This window comes from Trematomus bernacchii, unplaced genomic scaffold (genome assembly GCF_902827165.1).
Source record: "Trematomus bernacchii unplaced genomic scaffold, fTreBer1.1, whole genome shotgun sequence".
NCBI lineage: Eukaryota > Metazoa > Chordata > Actinopteri > Perciformes > Nototheniidae > Trematomus > Trematomus bernacchii.
The window spans coordinates 6967406-6986245 of record NW_022987567.1 but is presented as its reverse complement, the minus strand read 5'-3'; the positions used below and the strand labels follow the sequence as shown (position 1 = coordinate 6986245).

At 40.8% G+C, this 18840-nt stretch overlaps 1 protein-coding gene across 1 annotated transcript in view; it reads right to left on the bottom strand.

Annotated features, from left to right (window-relative positions):
- megf10 (multiple EGF-like-domains 10) overlaps positions 1-18840 on the bottom strand; it is a 64688-nt gene that overhangs the window by 21116 nt on the left and 24732 nt on the right. The window contains exons 6-9 of the mRNA XM_034125712.1: positions 11998-12244; positions 9816-9936; positions 8393-8529; positions 1084-1296 (exon numbers count right to left, since the gene is read on the bottom strand). Of these exons, the coding sequence (XP_033981603.1) occupies positions 1084-1296; positions 8393-8529; positions 9816-9936; positions 11998-12244 (718 nt within the window). The remainder of the gene's footprint in view (positions 1-1083; positions 1297-8392; positions 8530-9815; positions 9937-11997; positions 12245-18840) is intronic.

Below are 18840 nucleotides of genomic sequence, written 5' to 3'. Positions count from 1 at the left end.
ACACACACACACACACACACACACACACACACACACACACACACACACACACACACACACACACACACACACACACACACACACACACACACACACACACACACACACACACACACACACACACACACACACACACACACACACACACACACACACACACACACACACACACACACACACACACACACACACACACACACACACACACACACACACACACACACACACACACACACACACACACACACACACACACACACACACACACACACACACACACACACACACACAGTAGTGATGCACCAATACTGAATAATAACTAAGGATAGTCAAATGTTTTCAGCGAAAATTATATAAATAAATGCAATGGGTTAGATGCACTGTGCCTGGCCTAGCTGCTCAGAAATGTGACTACATTTGGCAAAATAAACGTGTGTGTGTGTGTGTGTAGAGAAGGGACAGCAGTGTTTGCAGACCTCATGTTGACAGTCATCAGTTTAAATTCATCCCGACTACATTGTGACTTCAAATTGACTTTACACCGGGGCTTAAGGAGATTAACACGGGCTCATGTTCACTTTTTGCATTGTGGTTATTTCCTTTTGAACTCGTGATACTACGTCGTGTCGGCAGAGGGACCCTGACTCAAATCTGGCCCAAAAGAAAGCTTCTCAACTTCCAACAAAGCCAAGACTCTATTAACTAAATACAGGATGAACAGTGTGTGATGTACCTGTGTGTGTTGTGGATGAACAGTGTGTGATGTACCTGTGTGTGTTGTGGATGAACAGTGTGTGATGTACCTGTGTGTGTTGTGGATGAACAGTGTGTGATGTACCTGTGTGTGTTGTGGATGAACAGTGTGTGATGTACCTGTGTGTGTTGTGGATGAACAGTGTGTGATGTACCTGTGTGTGTTGTGGATGGACAGTGTGTGATGTACCTGTGTGTGTTGTGGATGAACAGTGTGTGATGTACCTGTGTGTGTTGTGGATGAACAGTGTGTGATGTACCTGTGTGTGTTGTGGATGAACAGTGTGTGATGTACCTGTGTGTGTTGTGGATGGACAGTGTGTGATGTACCTGCGTGTGTTGTGGGCGTAGCACGGGCACTTCCTGTCGCATCGCAGGCCGTAGCGTCCCTCAGGACAGAGTCTGATGTCACATGTGTCTCCTGTGTATCCGGGCTCACACACACACATCCCGTCGGTGTGGGAGCACTTTCCGTTGTTCTGGCATTGACACGTCTTCGCACAGCCGGCACCGTAAGTACCAACCGGACACTCCTCCTGGCACCTGCACACACACACACACACACACAAACATACAGTGTATCCATCAGTGATACTGTATGAGAAGTGCAGGTGAACAGCAGTTCTCTGTTAAGTTGTTACAGTTATTTCTCTGTATAATGGAACATATTGTGTTCATATCAGTCAGATGTGCTTCAGGGGTATTGGCACCTGGATTTATCCTCATGATAACAAACAGTATCTGCTTGTAATGCTTAAAGGTGGGGTAGGTAAGTTTGAGAAACCGGCTCGAGTGCGCTAGAATTTGAAAATACACAACCGGAGAAAATCTGCCACTTCCTTATAGAGCCCCTCCTCCAACACACACGAACGCGCACATGACCAATGCGGGCACGAGATAAGTTTGTGCACAGATGGAAGGCTGACAGGCAGGTAGGCCATCCATTGGTCGTGCTTTTTACAGTACTACGGCTTCCACAGATGACATTTTTTTATGGATTTTTTGTCAAAGCACTTAAGATATTCATTGCTATCGGGATGTTAAGAGCATTCCATGGAATATAACAAAAAGTGTATCTCGAGCCGGTTTCTCAAACTTACCTACCCTACCTTTAAGGCCAATGTACTACTTATGTCTTTGAGCAACTCTTATTTATTTAAGTCATTTATTTAGAGGTTTCCTTTAAAGAAAGAGCACTACTTTATTGCACGGATGGTGACACCCTGCAGCAGAAATGCTAAAATATGTATCAATAGGATTTGTTTGCAATTACTGTATCTATTACAGGGTATATGCAGGAATCCTGAAGTCAAATGTAAGACCTTTTAAGACCTTTTTTAAGACCCTTTCCATACATTTTAAGACCTCATCGCCACTTTGAGTTTTAACCGGTTGCCTTGGCGACACACTTGACCTCACATTTACTATATACAGTATTGATTGTCCTTCCTCCTTATCTTCCAACCATTTGGACGCAAACTTGCATTTCCCCATAACGATGTTGTTTAACAACCGGCGTAAACGGACCTGCGCGCGCTATCAAGCAGTGAGCGTGCGATGTCCTGTTCAGATGACGTCAAATCCAACGGGATGCCATAAATAAACTACACAGAATCACACTACACACCTACGCAATGATTACATTCAGGCAGACTGTAGAATACAACCTCTTTGGACAATTTATATACTTATTGAAAACTAGCTACAAAATGTAATACCTTGGAGAATGCCGTTTAATACTTTTTAATACTTTTTAATAGCCTACATTTTCGCTAAATTGATTTATCAACTTTTAATACTTTTTAAGACCCCGCGGACACCCTGTATTAAAAAATGACCTTTATTCTATCTAGAGTTCAGTTTCAGTTTTACTAAGAGAACATTTTATGCATTGTGAACGATTATCATTTGACGCATTAAAGCAAAACAAGGTCAACAGTCATTTCAGTAAAAAAAAGATTTACTTTGGAGGAAGTGAACTAATGTCAAACAAGATATATTTATATGTAGCCTGAAGTGTTTTCTGGGGGATTTGAAAAAGGTGAGATATCTAGCTCCAGAACAGAGTTGAATGCACAGACTCGTCATCCTTTGCTGAATCCCAGTCTGGAGCTCAGAGCTTCAGCAGCTCAGAAAAAGCAGACCACTTGTTTATGAATGATTTCAGAGGGGCTTCATTACCTCTGCCCTGGTTACAGTACTCACTTACATCAGTCTGACCACCAAATCAAGCTGGGTTAGAAAATGAAATGCTCTCCAAAGTAATAATCATCCAATTGCGTGTGTTTGGTCTGTCCTAAACCTTAAGATGTTTTATTTTAAATAAGCAAAGCCTTATATTAAATCTTGTTTTGCTAAATAATGTGTTAAGACGCGTAAAGAGCTGGAAATGCTTATATTCCATCATTTAAAGCAGATTGATGTCGGTCAAACATGGACCTAATTGTGTTTTACTTACTCCATTGGTGGTAATCGAGGATGCTGTGTCCGTATCTGACTATTTCAGTATCAGAAATGGCAGTTTTATTTATCTTTGCACGCCCTTTGGACTGATTTGGATTAATTTTGGGTCGATTTTTAAGATTTAGTGGACTCTGGATCATTTGGATTGGACAGATTGCCTATTTATTTGGACAAAAATGGTCCACAGTAGAGGCAATCATTTTCATCTTGTGTTCTCTGTATCCAATGGTCGCAACACTACTATTGGTAGTCAAAATCAGCCCACAGAGAGTACAAATATGGCCACTTTTGGGTTTAAATGGCAATTTTGTATCCTGAAACGGTCAGGAATAGACTCAGCATACTCAATAACCCCAAAAAACCAATCCAGACTTGTCCAAATCGGCCAAGCCCTTTTTTAAAACTATTCTTTACATATAGACTATAATGCCATTCATGCTAATTAACGCAATTTATCCTAATTGTGCAAATTGCCCAACATAAACAAGTTATTATCTGGCAGTTTCTATGTCCTGGTGACCCTTCCTACACATTTCTATCATAAAATGTTCGCGTTACTCAACATTTCCTGGTTTCAAAATGCTGGCTAAAAGCTCCACTTGACAGTTAGTGTAGTTATTTCAGATATTTTAACATCCACATTCTTGTAAACCCTGACAGATAATCCCCCGGTTCAGCGGTTCTGGGTGTGGCCCAGTTCTGAGCAGTGTTGGTGCTTCTCTGTGACGTTCAACTCCCCCTTAAACCAGTATTTACTCATGAGAGGGCAGTGGAAGGGCTATTCCTGTCTGTCACTGGTCTGCTAAGTATATGGTGTGTGCTCTCTGATATTGTTAATTATACGGGCTGTAATCCCTGCGTGGCGCTCGGCTCAGATCGTCTGTAAAAACACCGACTGGCTTCCTGGTTCTGGTTTCTCTCTCTCCAGGATGTGGAAGAGTTAAGCGGACGCACAGGATTTCACTTTGGATTCACTTTCCACTGTTAAACATAATCATAATCAGGTCCAGTGAGGACAACAAGGTCGTTGTGTTTGTGAGAAATGAGTCTGTTTGAAAGCGGGGGTTCGTTTAGCATGAAACACTGGAAATAACTAAAGGATAAGTTAAACAAGAAAGTAGAAAGAAAGTGAGGTCATAGAAAACTATTTCTGCTAAAAAAGTTAGCAATGACTGACAGTCAGAGCTAAACATTTCAGATGTGTGTATCTCACACTGCACTGTCATTTTAATTAATGTACTGTTGTGTCTCGTCAAATGTGTTAGTTGTGTATTTTGTCTGTCATTTCCTGTTTTATTTTGTATTTACCTCTTCATTTCAGGCCCTGTGTTTTTCCCGCCATCCTCAGTGTCTGCCCTGCCCCTGATTGTTTCCACCTGTTCCCACTCACCTCACGTTTAAATAGTCCTGTCTCTCCCCTGTCCTGTGTCAGTTCGTCTTGTTTGTTTCCCCGAATGGTCGTGCCAAGCCTCAGCTCAGAAAGGATCGCTTTCTCTCATGTCAGGTTTTGTTGTTTTGTTTATTTTGTAGGCTTATGTTTTTATTAAGTCCTCTTTTGTTACGTTTAGTTTTTTCCTCCTTGTGAGCGCCTTTTGTTATTTCCACTACCTACTCTGTTAATAGGGATTATCTGCACTGTGAAAATAAATACACTTTTTTTTATTACATTCAAGACTGTAGCTGCATCTCACTTCGGTTAAATGGATTCCTTGCGTCCCTCACTTGCGTCGTTTCCCTGCGTTTAGTCCCTCCCACCAGGGAAGCATGGAGAGACGCAAGGAAACCACGAGAAGCAGGGAAATGAGTTTTAAGAGCAATGGGACGTCCTTTCCTCCGGAGCGTCACGTGAAGCGACGTCCGTTTGTGATGACGCCGCACAGCTGATCGTCTGACAGCAGCCAGATCAGTGCATGCGCTGCATCATCCAATCAGTGAGCGATACACAGTAAGGGGGCGGGGCGAGTGTCTGAGGATTTCACCGGAAAATTAAGGCCACTGGGACATTACTCAAGCTGGCGCAGACAAATCAACTTCCGGTGATTCCGAGCCAGAGGAGCGAGGAAATGAAAAATAACCGAAGTGAGACGCACCCCTTGTCTCTGGGTCGTGCATTTGGGTTCATCAGTTTGTGTCGAGGTCCTGACATGTACTTTTGTTATTCATGTTTTAATATCTTTGCTTTTTAATGAGTGTTTTGAAATGCCATTTTATTATGTTTCTTAATGCTCTTAATGTCTGTAAAGCACTTTGAATTGCCTCGTGTTGAAAGGTGCTCTATAAATAAACTTGCCTTGCCTTGTTTCATGATTCAATATCTTTATTTTTTATATTTTGTTAGCTGTAATCGGCCCTTCATAGTGTATATTTGACATATAGTCTTCAGATATATTTCTTTCACCGTCATTAAGTATATTTTGACTTTTAACATATGTTTGATTTTATATTTTATGTTTCTGTCCGTTTACTCCTTTTTTGTTTTTCACCTAATGCCTTGTTTACATGCTGCTGTGAAATAAAGTATATCTTATCTTATTATGATCTACACATAAAAGCTATATTGTGCAAAATGATTTGTGAGTAATTTATAGGGTTCACAAATACACTATTTGAACAAATGTAAAACTATTTCATGAATAAATACATACTTCACTTGACAAAGGCAAAGCAATGCACTGCTATAAATACTGTTGGAGCTATATATTGGTTTATGTTCATTATAATTAAACGTTTATTTTTACCCGGAGAAACAGACAGAGAGGAAGAAAGGTTAAAAATCATCGTTCTATGTATAATATTAGAAATACTACAATAAATGTATGAGAGGATATTTTGCCTGGACATTATTCCCTTTTAGTTTAAAGGTCCCATGTCATGCTTTTCTGGTTATTACCCGTCCCCTTGTGTTATGTAGCTTTTTCTGCATGTAAACGGTCTGCAGAGTCACAAACCCTCAAAGTACACCCTGTAGCGAGTAAGACGCATTTTGGGTATAGTGACGTAACGTAACGTAGCGGCTCCGCAGATTGGTCCAAATTGACCAATCCGCAGAGCCGTTACGTTTGGACCAATCCGCGGACTTACTCACACACACACACACACTCGGCGGGACACTGTGAGCTGGCTCACTGGTGTGGGGTCGGCGAGACAGCGAGACACCGCGGAACTCAGCCTGAGCACAAACACAAACTCCCAGCCAGGCTGCGGGTGTGTGTGTTCGGGCTGGTTTCGGGCTGGGTTTCGCTGTCTCGCAGACGGCCACTGGGCTCACAGGGAGGGGAGGGGAGGGGAGGGGGGGGGGGGGGGGGCAGGAGCTCCAACAAGCCGTTTAGGACAGAGAGTGCATACAGTACACATACTATACAGAGATGCTGTATGAGAAACCAATGTGAGTTTGGAAAATTGCACAATATAAATGTATTTTAGTAGACCTCAACAATGGAATTATGATCAGTAGAAATGGCCATGACATGGGACCTTTAAGTTACGTTTTTCTATTTTATTTCTTTAGTTAGCCGCTACAAATACCATTCAATTAAATGGGGATGAGCTATTTTAATTTTGTGAAAAATACCATTCGCTGCTATGAAACACCACATGAATGCACTAAAAAGCATCTATATATGAAACATGTATTTATGGCTGTGAGAATGGGAACAGAGTCTCCAAATCACACTACTTTATACATGCTACGCTTTAAATACTCTTACTGGTACTGGATGTGTATTTTGTAAATTGTAATTTGTGTCTACTTTTATGTTTCATATTTTATGCATATTTGTGGCTCTCGGTCAATCCGTGCAACACATTTCCAAGAACAGTCTGTAAATAATGCAAAAATGTTTATGATGGTATTCATCCAGTGCTTTGAAGCTAACAAACGGCTGTTTACTGACTCTGTGGTTCACTGTAAAGTCTCTTACCTGCAGAGGTGGGAAGTAGTGGAGTACAAATACTTTATTACTGTACTTAAGTACATTTTTCTGGTATCAGTACTTTACTCCACTACTTATTTTCCTGACAGCTTTTTACTTCTTACATTTTGAACACAAATACCTGTACTTTCTACTTCTTACATGTTGAACACAAATACCTGTACTTTCTACTTCTTCCATGTTGAACCCAAATACCTGTACTTTCTACTTCTTACATGTTGAACACAAATACCTGTACTTTCTACTTCTTACATGTTGAACACAAATACCTGTACTTTCTACTTCTTACATGTTGAACACAAATACCTGTACTTTCTACTTCTCACATTTTCCAAACAGGCTGGTTCCTTTAGTTTGAATGTGTGTTTGGTGGCGTGATCATTATTATTTAGAGTCATTGCGTGCCTATTGATTTGAACACGATCCGTGTATCCATCATTTCCTGGTCTTCTCTAAAGAAGAGGGACCAATGAAAACGTTGTCATGTTGCCGTTGTTCAGCATGGAAACATTCATTAGCTAACAATGACATTATTGTTCTATTAATATAAAGGGAGGTCAGGTACTCTTTAAAACAGCTGCTAGTTATGGGTACTTTTTACTTAAAGGGGACCTATCATGCAAAATGCACTTTTGTACGTCTTTTATACATGAATATGTGTCCCCGGTGTTCCAGGGAACTCACCAAGTGTCAGAAAACACAACCCTCTCTATTTTCCTCCATACCCAAATCTCTAAAAAAGGGGCTGCAACGGATCTGATCAAAACGGATCCAGATTTGAACACTGTCCTGACGTCAGGACGGTGGCGCTACGGCTATTGGGCCAACTCCACCAATCAGGAGGAGACAGCCACGGCCATTGCCGTTTGAAAGCGCTGGAGACGCTGTAGTACATATGCCAGGCCTCTAGATGGTGCTGTTCTCACTGAATCTGCCCTTGCAAAAACAGAGCTAAAAAATGTCAAATTGAGCAAAATGAGGCATGGCTAAAATGCATGATCTGTTTGGTATTTTGAAAAAAAAAAAGTATAAATATGCCTTATATAGGTATGGTCCTATACTATATTATTCAAATATAGCATGATAGGTCCACTTTAAGTACATTTCAAAGTACATACTTCTTTACTTTTACTTGAGTAAAGAAGTTTAGTCAGTACTTCTACTTTCACCAGAGTATTTTTAAACACGAGTATCTGTACTTCTACTTGAGTAAAGCATGTGTGGACTTTTGCCCTCTCTCTTACCTCTCTCCTGTGTATCCCGCGCTGCACACACACTGTCCCGTGGACAACACACAGAAGCCGTTGTTGTGACACTGACATTCCTGGGAGCAGTTCTGTCCAAATCTCCCCTCTGGACATGGCTGTCCACACACTGTTCCCTGCACACAGAAAACACGTACACTGTTGATCAAGTTCTCTCAATGCATGCCTTTATGTTCTTCTTACTGCTGATGTGTGTGAGCATGACCTCATTCTCCTAATCTGGGATACAGTTCCTCTGTTCTCTAGTCTTTAACTTCATTTCAGAACTTCATTTTGGCTCGATTAGGAAGATTGAGGGGTCTCTGGATCATTTGGATTGGACAGATTGCCTATTTCTTTTAAGAAAGATTGTCCACAGTAGAGACAATCATTTTTATCTTGTGCTCTCTGTATCCAACGGTCGCGACACTACTCATGGTAGTCAAAATCTGCAAATTGAGAGTACAAATATGTCCACTTTCTGGTAGAAATGGGCATTTTTATATCCTGAAAAGGTCAGGAATAGACTCGGCATCCTCAATAGCCCCCAAAATGCAATGTATGCTAATTGGGCAACTTGCCCAACATATACAAGTTAGCATCCGGCAGTTCTTTCTATGTGCTGGGGACCCTACTATACATTTCTATCATCTCTATCATTTTCCTAATCAGTGATACAGTTCGTCTGTTCTCTAGTCTTCAACTTACTCTTGACAAGAATTCAGAGCTCCTTCCAGCATGACCTCAAGATAGTGATTTTAAGAGACTTTGATACTTTGCCTCCTCCAGCCGCTGTGAGCCTTTTAACTTTATCAAATCTGTCAAAGGAGCTGCTCTCTTCCTCCCCTGTAATCATGACTGTCTGTGCTCTGGTTCTGCTCACGCTGACATGTTAGCGGAGGATAGCATGTGTGAGGATCCCCCAGGTCGTGTACACCATCTAAATCATGCTTAGAAGTAGCATTGAAAAAGGTTTGGCGTATTTGAAGCTAATGTACTAAGCTGTTCTGAATAGATTGCATTTAATGTAGCGACAAAACTCCCAATGAACAGTCGCTAGAGGCGTTTAAATTAAAACACTCCGTACTGAAGTTATAGCTTAACGATGTTTAACCACTCAAATAAACAAACCATAACTTAAAGAGGACCAAACGGTCAAAAGAAAATGTCCGAGCCAGCTCACCCTCTGTGTCAAAATAATTGCCTCAGGCTAAATAAGCATTTTGGTTCCTACACATAACCAAAATGTAAGTACACATAAGTCACTTTGGGTGAAAAAAGACACCTAAATATAATGTAAGTTATTCAGTGCCCAGTCTTATTGTTTTTCGGTCATTTTGCTCATAATGTACTATATGTATTGTGCCCCTGCGTTCACACTCTCAAAAAGATAATTGGTAGTATAAACATGTTGTGGTCGTACCATCCATCCTGCAGGACAGGAGCACTCTCCGGTCACATGATGACACACTCCTCCGTTCTGACACGGACACCTCTCCTCACACTGCTGCCCGTGTTTACCTGGAGGACACAGGTCTTCACAGCTGGGGAGAAAGAGGATTGGAGATGTTACAACAATCAGAAAACTTGCCAGAGATGGCAAAAGTACACACATCCTTTACTCAAGTAGAAGTACAGATACTCGTGTTTAAAAATACTCTGGTAAAAGTAGAAGTACTGACTAAACTTCTTTACTCAAGTCAAAGTAAAGAGGGCTTTGAAATGTACTTCAGTAAAAAGTACCCATAACTAGCAGCTGTTTTAAAGAGTACCTGACCTCCCTTTATATTAATAGAACAATAATGTCATTGTTAGCTAATGAATGTTTCCATGCTGAACAACGGCAACATGACAACGTTTTCATTGGTCCCTCTTCTTTAGAGAAGACCAGGAAATGATGGATACACGGATCGTGTTCAAATCAATAGGCACGCAATGACTCTAAATAATAATGATCACGCCACCAAACACACATTCAAACTAAAGGAACCAGCCTGTTTGGGAAATGTAAGAAGTAGAAAGTACAGGTATTTGTGTTCAAAATGTAAGAAGTAGAAAGTACAGGTATTTGTGTTCAACATGTAAGAAGTAGAAAGTACAGGTATTTGTGTTCAACATGTAAGAAGTAGAAAGTACAGGTATTTGTGTTCAACATGTAAGAAGTAGAAAGTACAGGTATTTGTGTTCAAAATGTAAGAAGTAGAAAGTACAGGTATTTGTGTTCAAAATGTAAGAAGTAGAAAGTACAGGTATTTGTGTTCAACATGTAAGAAGTAGAAAGTACAGGTATTTGTGTTCAACATGTAAGAAGTAGAAAGTACAGGTATTTGGGTTCAACATGTGAGAAGTAGAAAGTACAGGTATTTGTGTTCAACATGTAAGAAGTAGAAAGTACAGGTATTTGTGTTCAAAATGTAAGAAGTAGAAAGTACAGGTATTTGTGTTCAAAATGTAAGAAGTAGAAAGTACAGGTATTTGTGTTCAACATGTAAGAAGTAGAAAGTACAGGTATTTGTGTTCAACATGTAAGAAGTAGAAAGTACAGGTATTTGTGTTCAACATGTAAGAAGTAGAAAGTACAGGTATTTGTGTTCAACATGTAAGAAGTAGAAAGTACAGGTATTTGTGTTCAACATGTAAGAAGTAGAAAGTACAGGTATTTGGGTTCAACATGTGAGAAGTAGAAAGTACAGGTATTTGTGTTCAACATGTAAGAAGTAGAAAGTACAGGTATTTGTGTTCAAAATGTAAGAAGTAGAAAGTACAGGTATTTGTGTTCAAAATGTAAGAAGTAGAAAGTACAGGTATTTGTGTTCAACATGTAAGAAGTAGAAAGTACAGGTATTTGTGTTCAACATGTAAGAAGTAGAAAGTACAGGTATTTGGGTTCAAAATGTGAGAAGTAGAAAGTACAGGTATTTGGGTTCAAAATGTGAGAAGTAGAAAGTACAGGTATTTGTGTTCAAAATGTGAGAAGTAGAAAGTTCAGGTATTTGTGTTCAACATGTAAGAAGTAGAAAGTACAGGTATTTGGGTTCAAAATGTGAGAAGTAGAAAGTACAGGTATTTGTGTTCAAAATGTAAGAAGTAGAAAGTTCAGGTATTTGTGTTCAACATGTAAGAAGTAGAAAGTACAGGTATTTGGGTTCAAAATGTGAGAAGTAGAAAGGTACAGGTATTTGTGTTCAAAATGTAAGAAGTAGAAAGTTCAGGTATTTGTGTTCAACATGTAAGAAGTAGAAAGTACAGGTATTTGGGTTCAAAATGTAAGAAGTAGAAAGTACAGGTATTTGTGTTCAACATGTAAGAAGTAGAAAGTACAGGTATTTGTGTTAGAAATGTAAGAAGTAGAAAGTTCAGGTATTTGTGTTAGAAATGTAAGAAGTAAAAGTAAAAAGTAGTCAGAAAAATAAGTAGTGGAGTAAAGTACTGATACCAGAAAAATGTACTTAAGTACAGTATCAAAGTATTTGTACTCCACTATATCCCACCTCTAAAACTTGCAACAGTCTGAAAACCTTTAGGTAACTCCAACATGTTCCTGTCACTTCAAAATAATCAAATAGAGGAACACACACACACACTCTCTCTCTCCTGGGACTTACAAAGCTCCGGTGTATCCCGGTGTGCACTTGCACTCTCCGGTGACGTGGTGACAGGCGGCTCCGTTCTGGCACTGGCATTTCTGTTGGCACCCGTTCCCGTAGGTGCCGGTCTCACACGGGGCCTCGCAGCGCCACCCTCTGAACCCCGGGAGGCAGATGCAGGCTCCAGTGATGGGGTTACACAGAGCCTCGTTCTGACACTGACATCTGTTACTGCAGTGAGGCCCCCAGTGGTCACTGTCACACGCTGAAGGGACGAGGAAGAGAAGAAAGATTTTGTTTATTATGTGTCAAAGGAAGGCCATCTCGACCTCAGATTGTCATTTCTTTTGTATGGTTTCTGTGTTGGAAATTCCACACTAAATCACTGCCAAGTTCTTCTGGGTTGTTGCCTATATTCAGTGTTCGCCCAAACTTGATAGGCTTGAGGGCAACAGAGGACGCATGGACAACATTACATTCCTGACTTTTCAGGGCATTATAATTCAAATGCAAAATAACTCACAATTTATCAAAGACATCATTAACTTAAATAGATTAATAAGCAAGTATTTTGCTCTACCTGAAAGCCAAGCAACCCAGAAAAATCCTGTTTAAAAATATAACAGTAGAAAAGAACAAATGTACAAGCTAATGACAGCCGTACTGATACAACTAATCTGTGAATTAAATGAGACTTGTGATAAATTCCTACGATAGTTTCCAAGCATCAGGAGGGCTTTAACATATTAGTTGTAGTTGCCAGCATAGTGAACGCAGAAATGTTGGGTAAACCAAAGTGTTATGTTACAAATGTATAATACGGGTCGCCAGCATTCAGAAACTGCAGAATGCTAACTTACATATTGTAACGTTTCACAATAGGAGACGGAAACAGGCCTCAAGTTCTTAGGTTTAATAGCTCCTTTGGTAGCATACAAATACAGGTTCATAGGTCACAGGTTACAGGTCGCAGGTTCAACGTCACTCTGGTACTTCACTCACTTAACTCACACACAACACAGCAGGGTCAACGTCACACACTCTCCAGCCCTCCCTCCTCTGGTCCCCCAACCACAGGCCCGCACACCGACCAGCATTACTGTGCAGCTCTGTGATTGGCAGAGAGCCGGGGGATGCTTGAGTGACCCACACAGCACCCTATACCACAGGGTCGCTACAATATGTTTGGCAATTTGCACAATTTTGTAGATGTTCTGAGGATGTTGAATCAATTTTCTGACATTTTCAGGATCAAAAATGTCAGATATAACCAGAAAGTTTTGCCATATTTGTATTCCCAGTGCGCTGATTTTGACTACCATGAGTAGTGTGTAGCGACCATTGGATAAAGAAAGCACAAGATGAAAATGATTACCTCTACTGTGGACAATTCTTTTTTTAAATAAATAAGCAGCCTGTCCAATTCGGCCCCTAAATCTTCAGAATCGACCCAAAATATATCAAAATCAGCCGACAGAGAGTACAAATATTGCCATTTTTTATCCTGAAAATGTCAGAAATTCAAGGACAATAGGACTCTATGAGCTGGCAACTAGACGATAATGTGAGAGTATGTTATTATCATCTTCCATGGTGTCTACACCAGACAAAGAAGACCTAACATAAGATCTCAGAGATTTGAACCTTTAGCCTCTTCTCAATAAGATGACAACACAAGTTTGAGATAAGTCACATGGTCGTCTGTTCTGTTATCATCCTGCTCACTGGCTTTTTTAACCACTGATAAAAGTGCAACCCTGATCACAAAGTGGGTCAAACACTGTGTTGGATCGGCTTCCATTAGAAACTGTGAATACTGCTTGAAGTATGATGATGGTGTAATACATGCTATATTTTAAAAGGGACAAAAGGTGCTTTCCTAGGTTGTATGTACACGTTTTGACTTATTGATAACTAATTATTGGTCCATGTAGACTTCTTATTCCTGTCTGTCTAGTATATATGTTTCCCTTAAAGTTTACCATCAGGCAATGCTCATGCAGTTATTATACAAACTATACTTAGTGTTCATGATACATTTGAATGAAATGGCAATCTACATGACTATATTCTAAGATTGCTCGATTTTCTTCTTGTCACATGGTCACACTCCAACTCATATTGTTTACACGTTAATCCATTATTAGCCTGAACCAACTTAGACTCTGAAACCCAAGCTAGCTCTTAATCGCTGAGGTTAAAACCATCTGATTGTACAAACATCCAGCGACTCAATCACTCTCAATTATAGGTTAGTTCTACGACCTGAAGCCTCCTCGTTAACCTTTGGCTGTCGGCTTTCAGCCCTAATCAGACCCCGCCTTATTTACACCAGCTCTGCCTTGGGTCTGGCCTTTTCCAATCACAGCTTTCTCTAGAAGCCTCAGCATGTGCAGCCGCAGTGAACTGGTAAACCTGGTGTTGGACCACATGTTTAGTTTTAGATTTCTTTCATCTTGTCACGTCATATCTTGCCTCTGCCCACTCAGGGCCTGCTGATGTGTGTGGGGGCAAAAGAGAGAAGGGAGTCACAAAGTTTTACGGTGACTGCCAGACCTTTCATTATGGGACTCTGCGCGATGAAAGTCTATATAAAGTTCAGAGGAAAGTGAGATTTCCTACGAGGAAAGAAGCCAACAATTGAAGGTTTAGATAAGGACTCTATAACTTACAGTGTGTTTATTACTGTAGCGCTGGAGCTAACGGTTTAGCAGTTCATTAACATTAAAGGAGAGCTTCAGCTAACCCTCGGACTGTTCTTCTTTTTGCTCGGCAAGTGTGATGCAAAGGACCTGAGGGAGTGTACAACTGTTTGTGAAGTTATCTGTTCTAGCAGTTCAGTAGAAAACTGCCAAACTCTGGTTCGCAAGATCAGACTTTGGTTAGCGCCAAAATCCAAACGACAACGCAGCCACTTCAGAACCATAAAAATGACATTACTGCTCTTATTACTGACCCCAATATGCAGATACAATTCCTCCGCAGTGTTTCTTATTAACAGGAAACTGTCAGAAGGTAAAAGCATTCTGGGAAACAGTGACACACTTTTTTAACAGCACTTTAATGCAACACAGCCCTTTCTACAGTTACTGTGGTTTCTTTCTGATATTAGCAGCTTTTCCCTCATCTACTTCTCACAGAATTTGTGATTTTATTAATATTTTTTATTTGAAAGACTGTCCCTGTCTCCCATGCTGCAGTACCACTCTCTACCTGAACAGTTAGTAATGCTATGGTGGGGGCGCTGTTTTACCAAAACACAATGATAATAACAGTATATGGTTGTTTCTTAACTATATCCAAGAGGTTAGATGGTATAGGAATGCAGGAAATGTTTTTTCCTTTTCTATTTATTTGCAGGAAGACCCCCACACAACCCCACCATTATGCATGCTATCTTTACCAATTTTAAAAGCCCCATGGTGAGGAGCTTTGATCTTATGTTCCAAGTAAAAACACGTTATATTTGAAGCAGAAAAAAATAGTTATTGGAACTTAAAGTGGACCTATCATGCTATATTTGAAACATATATTGTAGGGCCATACCTATATAAAACATGTCTGTGAAGTTTTTTTTTCAAAATACCAAACAGATCATGCATTTTAGCCATGCCTCATTTCGCTCTATTTGCTCTTTTCCAGCCCTGTTTTTGCAAGGGCTGATTCTGCTTTTGTGGCAGACTACAGCGCCACTTACAGGCCTGGCATATGTACTACAGCATCTCCAGCGCTTTCGAGCGGTCTCTCATTCCCCTGATAGGTGGAGAGTTGCCCATATAGGCGGAGCACCCTTTTTCTGACGTCAGAAAAATTCAAATAATAATCAGCTCCGTTGCAGCCCCGTTTTTAGAGATTTGGGTATGGAGGAAAAGAGAGAGGGTTGTGTTTTCTGACACTTGGTGAGTTCCCTGGAACACCGGGGACACATATTCATGTATAAAAGACGTACAAAAGTGCATTTTGCATGATAGGTCCCCTTTAATGGAACTTTTTTCTTCCAATTACATTTTTTTATTACATTTTTGGTCACATTTTTAATACAAATAGTGCCATAAAAGTGACATTTCTGTTGAAATAACAACGAGTTTCCTCTGAGTTCAGTGTCCTCTCCTCTACTACCTAAACTCAGCCTGGTTTTGTGTGCCCAGCATGCAGAGCAACACCACCATCTCCCACCATGCCACATTTCTGAAGTTTCCCAAGTGATTAACAGGCTCCTTTTATTCCTCCTGCTTCACTCTGACCTAGTAAAAAAAAGTACGTATCCTACTTCCTTTTCCTCAGGCAGTCTGTGTGACAAAAACAGTGGTGAGGGCCAAAGGGGGGGAGGGATGGGGGACAAAGAGCAGGAGAAGGAGGAGGAGGAGATTTAAGATAATAAGATGCACATGTAAAACCCTCCTGAATTCAAATCTGCCATCCCGGTACCTTTTGTGAAACCTGACCTAGATGGAAGAAAAGGCCAAACTCCAGGAGCTCGGGGCTTCTCATCCGCTCAATGAAGAACAGAATGTCCTCTTTCATCGGCCTATTCAACATGGCAGTGAGCACAAAAGACTGCAAGGGTTTGATCACAAGGCGCTAGAAGACCTGCTAATGTTATCCAGAGTCTGTCTTACTGTACTGAGTGAACAACATTACAGGGACAGGGGAAATGTATACACGTAACACCATTTTTGTACATACAAAAACAAAGAAAAACCTTCACACCGAGGGAGATTTCAGGGGGAAAAGAGTCAGTGAAGTAGAGAAAAACCCTGGAGCCAGGAACTTGAGCTGCCAGTTGTTGAGAGTTGGCTCGGCTCTCACTGGGATGTTTTTCCATCGTTTTAGTGATTACTCAGTCTACCAGGCATGGGGCACTCATGGGAACTGAAGACGCCTTTCACACTGATACGGAGGATTCCCAGTGAGGAAAAACATCTGTAGCATTCAGCCAGTTCTCCACGCTGTCTCAGAGTTCTGTTGTCTTTATGCAACATAACTATCTCACCATTAAGTCTTTATAGGGGGTTTAAAAATGTGTAAATCAAAGAAGCAACACATATCTGTTTGTGTCCCTGGCTGTGGTTTGGTTACAATCCCTTACACTTACATGGTGTCTTTATTGGACTGTTTTTCTTTTTGAATCTTATTATTTGGGCCATCTGTAAGGTGGTCCAAACGCACCACAACGGACTAAAACACTTCCATTGGGAGGAACTAAAAACACAAAAACTATGCAAATATTAAAACCCAAACGTGCTAAAACACACGCAAATGGAGAGACATCTTTACCAACTTGACAAAACATGCATTTGGAAAACATTCACTAACTTGAGGAAACATGGGAAGCACTTACTCAATGCACTGCAAGAGGCTCAAAATATAACTGAAACTGTTTCCAGGAGACACTAAAAAGTGACGCACACAGCTGGGACCGAAGCACTTGTTGACGTTTGGGGATTATAAAGTTGGCCAACTGTCACTGTTGTTGGAAAGTTACCTAAAAAGTAAGTTTTATTGCCTTATTTTAACAATGTGATCCCATGATTCCCTCTGATATTACTAGATTAGCTAGTTATCTTATCTTACGGCAGATCTGCAATCATTTCTGACTTACATTTTAGGTACGTTTCCGGTGAGATGTGACAGCCGAACGTAAACTAGCGCTCGGGTCCCAGCTGTGTGCATCACTTTTTAGTTTCCCCTGGGGTTCGTTGCGTTTTGAGCTTCTTGCAGCATTTTTCATTTGCAGCATTTGCTATTTGCAGTGCTTTTAGTAAACGCTGCGCATGTTTCGTCAAGTTGATTAATCTTTTCTAAACGCTACACATGTGTTGTCAAGTTAGCTAAGATATTTCTTTATTTACATGGGTTTTGGCACATCTGTGTTTTATATTCAAATAGTTTTTTAAGCTGCAGCGTGTTTCTGATAATGGAAATGTTTTGGGCCGTTGTAGCGTGTTAGCACCTGTCAGACATTATTGTATCTCTGTGCGGGGATATAGCGAGGATGACATGCGTTTAGGGTCCCCGGGGTAAACCCATGGATGTATAATAAGAACTGGATACAGCGTGGGAGGCGGGGTCTCGTTCTTTCCTATGAGAGCTGCTCATTGGTGCATGAAGACAAAATGGCCCAACTTTTGAGAGAGTGAAACGTCACAGATTACCCATCATGCCTAGCTTTCAGAGCAGAAGAACCCGTATGTGCACTCACAGAGCATGCACCCCTTAAGCCCCGCCCCCCGAGCTCCCACTCTCGGCTCACTAGAATGAATGGAGACAGAAAATAAATCTAGATTCGGCTTTTAGTGCATTTGAAAACTTTAAGGACCTAATGATTCTAATAAGGGATATAAAATAGTTCATACTGGGTAGTTTATTTAGTTTAAAAAAAATTATCCGCAGATTTACAGACGTCTCTTTCCCAATGTTAGTCAATGGGAAAAAGTTGTTTTGGGCCGGGTGACGTCACGGACTGATACGGAAGTTGCAGTACCGCCGTTTGGACACAACGAATGTTGGGCACAGAGTCCGGCGCACTTCCTTGGTTAAACCGCGTCCATCACAATGGGGACTGAGCCTCAGGACATGAGCTGTACCAAGGGAGCTATTCTGCAGTATCTATAAAGTGCTACTCCACTTGCTTTTCACACCAAGTTGCGTTTGCTACTCAGTGAATACAGAAGGCTTCTGTTGCTCTAGATGAGTTTTTGGTAATTCATAAATAACCCTGGTGATGTCATCGTGACCTCAGATTTATCACGGTAAACACACACTGAAAGACATGGCTTGTTTCAAAAATACTGTGATGGACCGAGAACATATCTGATGATGAGTGACACGCTTTTATCAACAAGTGTCACCGACTGCCAG